Source organism: Antedon mediterranea, chromosome 8 (genome assembly GCF_964355755.1).
Source record: "Antedon mediterranea chromosome 8, ecAntMedi1.1, whole genome shotgun sequence".
Taxonomy (NCBI): domain Eukaryota; kingdom Metazoa; phylum Echinodermata; class Crinoidea; order Comatulida; family Antedonidae; genus Antedon; species Antedon mediterranea.
The window spans coordinates 10,089,918-10,093,654 of NC_092677.1; the positions used below are offsets into that span (position 1 = coordinate 10,089,918).

Below are 3,737 nucleotides of genomic sequence, written 5' to 3' on the forward strand. Positions count from 1 at the left end.
GAGTCTTGATTTCTTCACCCCGTATCAGCCAATAAAAGCTTGCCTGTGATATCACGTGCTATTACCTTGCCAACAAAAAGACATTTACAAAAACCCTACAATCAGTTTAGAAAACACATACTTTATTAATGTAAGTGAAACATGCGTACGGTTCAATGTGTATTATTATTAGGGCCTAAATAAAACGAAATCTGTACCAACAATCAATCAAAACAGAGTTCATTATTTTGTTGCGCTACAGTGGATATTTTTTTATTAAGCATGCCAAAATACTTTCCAATTAATTAGCTTTAGAATTTTAATATGGTCTAATTTTGTTAATATTATTGTGATTTACTGTATATACTGTAGTTTTTTCCAATTTTCAGAGCTACATATTTCGATTTTTTGAAAAAAAGAAAACCAGACCCTTGCGGGGAACTGTAGTTTATGTCTGTCATGGAAACTGTTTCATCGAATTTACATTTTTTTGGATGAAATTATACACGCATAAAGTAAAATGATTTGAATTATATTCTATAAAAATTTATGCACTAACTATCAACCATCTTAAAATTAAAACACATTGCAATCTGCATATTTTAAATAATTTCACAATAAAAGCATCATACAAAATAATGGAGTAATGCACTGTGTTATGAAAAGTGATAATTTTAAAAGTTAATATAATTTTTCCAAAGCTACTTTATTTATAATTTCCTGAATATTATTATCAATATAACGAAGTAAAGAATATTTATGAAAACATCACTGTTTATTTGTACATATTTGTGTAAACATTAAATATATTATTATTACCAAGTGCTGAAAAAAACCCCAAAAAAGTGGTTTCAATAAAATCGCTAAACACTCTTGTTAAACAATGTGACAGCTTAAAACTCCATCCCGTTTTTTTGTGATGGAACAATAGTGTACGCCACAGCGAATGCTCTGGTAAGTATCAAATACAAATCTCGCTTTTCGCAATACATACACCTTCACCCGATTTAAAGTTGAATTACCATTGCATTGTGGATGATTTTAAGTGCATTGTGGATGGTTTACATACATTGCACAAACATGGTAATCAAATCATTTTGTTTTACTGAAAGTTTACTTATCTTAAGTAGAATATTAGTTTTTTCAAAAAGGCAAAATATCTACTGTACTAATAATTCAATTTGAGTTCCCACAGTAAGAATTGATGGCACGGCATGACATGTTGACTTAAATATCTACTAATTCAATTTTAGTTCCCACAGTAAGAATTGATGACACGCCATAGCATGTTGACTTAACATGAAAAAACGGACGTTCTTGGTGTAAGGTATACAAAACATAAGAGATTTAATACGTGGTAATGAATTTATCCCAACCAGAATTTTACACCCATCTGTTAATAGGTCATTAGAAAAAAAAAAGATGGGGCACGTGCATTTGAGAAAATGTTTATATTCTTAGACATTATGCAGGATCAACCTAAAAAATGAATTCATTATAGAGATTTGTCCATTGACATTCTTTAACAGAAAAGTTTCTGCAAACCCATGTGGATGATCATCGTCACTCTGAAAAAAAAATTAGTTTCACATCAATCAATTCATGCATTGTGTAATTAAATAAGTGAAATGAGTTGAAACCGCATATTTCACCTTTTGCTTACATATGTATTGATTTAATATGAAAACAACAAACTATAAAAAATTATACTATATATAGTATAGTTAATATAATATCGTTTTTTTTATAGCACTCTCTGTGGTTTGATGTTTTATAGCACCCTCTATAGTTTCATAAAACAAAAGTTTGTCTGTATTTATTACCATAATAATATAGTAATAAGCAGTATTTATTTACGTAGTTACAAACATTCATTAAAAAGATCAAAACAATCAGACAAAATGATCAGACATGATAATTATAGTATTATTATTTACCTTGACTTGTCCTACAATAAAGACAATAAAGAATGTGTTATCTAAAGCCTGGCAATCTGCTGTTGAGAGTATACGTTGCATATTCATTGGTAAACTCTAAAAAATTAGGATAAAGGAAATTTAAAGTTATCAATTTGCATATACTAAGAAATAGTAACAGTTTGAGTGAGGTGTACTCTCTTATTTGGCTGTTGTCAAACCAGACAGAATTCGAATAGATGTAATATATTATTTTTGAATAATGAATGGAATTGGAAATAGAATACTATTTTAAAAGATGGTTTAACTTTGAGACAGAAAACGAGCATAGAGAGATGTTGGAATGGACAACTGACTGGTGCAACCTTTTGCAGTCTGAATGCAATGTACAGGTTCTGATTCTATTTCAATTTAGCTCAATAGTCATTCTAGTGCCTAGATGTTGTATTGTTGATCCTGGAACAAAGCAGGGAAGATTGGCAAGCTGCATTTTACATGGTGTCACTAAACTTTCGATGCCTGCGAGTCAGGGGAGGACCCAGGAGTGCCAACATATATTAATAATAGTCTCGCTGTGTTCATTATTGGGTTTGCTGTGGTTCTTGGGATAATTCGTCGGAGCCTTGTTCATTGGAGTTCGCTGTGATTCATTATTTGATTTTGCTGTGGTTCATTATTTGGTTTTGCTGTGGTTCATTGGGGGACCAAAATTGTCTACACACCATTAATTTGGCCATTATTTGTTCTCTTCCTTTAAAACAAGCACCTTCAAAGGTCATGGTTGAGGTTTCCTCCTGAAAGACAAAAGATGAGATCATATATAAGTAAATGAAGGCCTCTAACTAGACAGGTACATTGAAGCTAGCAGTTGTCTTATTATTCTTATTCGTTATTATATTCTTAAAATAACTGTAATTGTAAACATATATATTTTACTTCGTATTTTATTATTAGTGGAAGTTACTTGACTTTATTATGAATAAAATAATGAATACATTTTGTGAAAAAAATGTTTTCACAAAAAAAAACTATAAATTTGGTAAGAAGAGTAAAGACACAAATGCCAGCTCTGTGTCTAATCGAGCAGGGGCCAAATAAATAAAGATTTTTACTTTTTATTTCTTTACTCTAGGCCTGCTGGGCTAGAGGCTAGGCCTATATTAAATTTATTATTTTCTGTGCCTTTTTTCACTTACATTAATTACAAATTTATCGTAACTTGAACTAGGCCTAGCCTAGGCTTAACTGACAATTTACAAAGTTCAAATGATACAAAACTGTCATTTATTTAGGCCCTAACAATAAACATAGGCCTACCCAGGTAAACGAATCCTTCCATTTCATCAACAGACACACGCACAAATAAGGCCATCCCTGGTTGGTTGTCACACATTTCAGTCCCACTAGGCTACCTAGCTAGGCCTACTAGCTAGGCCTATTCTATGCCCTTATGCAGCCTAACTACTACTCACAAAGAGAGGGGCTAATTGTTCACGATTAGACTGAAATTTCTCATAGAAATATCCTGTAAACTGTTGAGCTAACAGTTGGCTAGGATCTGGATTAGCGGCTGTCATTGTGGAGCACGCTAACTACATAAAAAAGAGATAAAAAGTCGATCGACCACACGAAATCGCGACGACGTAGAGCGTGCATACCCCGCGTAAACTTTTTTTCGTTATCAAAATCAAGCAGGCACTAATGGTAGGCGTGTAATTCTTGTTAACATGTTGAGTCGTGTGAAACCGCAAATGTTATTCTTTTTGAAAATTTATTTTCTAGTTCCCGAAAAACGACTGTGTTCAAAAGTCTAATAAATGGTGTGAGTGGGCAGGTCCGAAC

General features: G+C 32.4%; 1 protein-coding gene across 1 annotated transcript; it reads right to left on the bottom strand.

The window, feature by feature from the left end:
• Window positions 1-1,391: 1,391 nt before the first annotated feature.
• Window positions 1,392-3,590, bottom strand: LOC140056347 (nuclear transport factor 2-like). Its single transcript, XM_072101693.1, has 4 exons — window positions 3,368-3,590; window positions 2,618-2,689; window positions 1,917-2,012; window positions 1,392-1,547 (listed from the first exon to the last, which is right to left on the bottom strand). Exons 1-4 carry the CDS (start codon window positions 3,470-3,472, stop codon window positions 1,437-1,439), a joined length of 384 nt encoding a protein of 127 aa, XP_071957794.1. The 5' UTR covers window positions 3,473-3,590; the 3' UTR covers window positions 1,392-1,436.
• Between the last annotated feature and the right edge of the window lie 147 nt (window positions 3,591-3,737).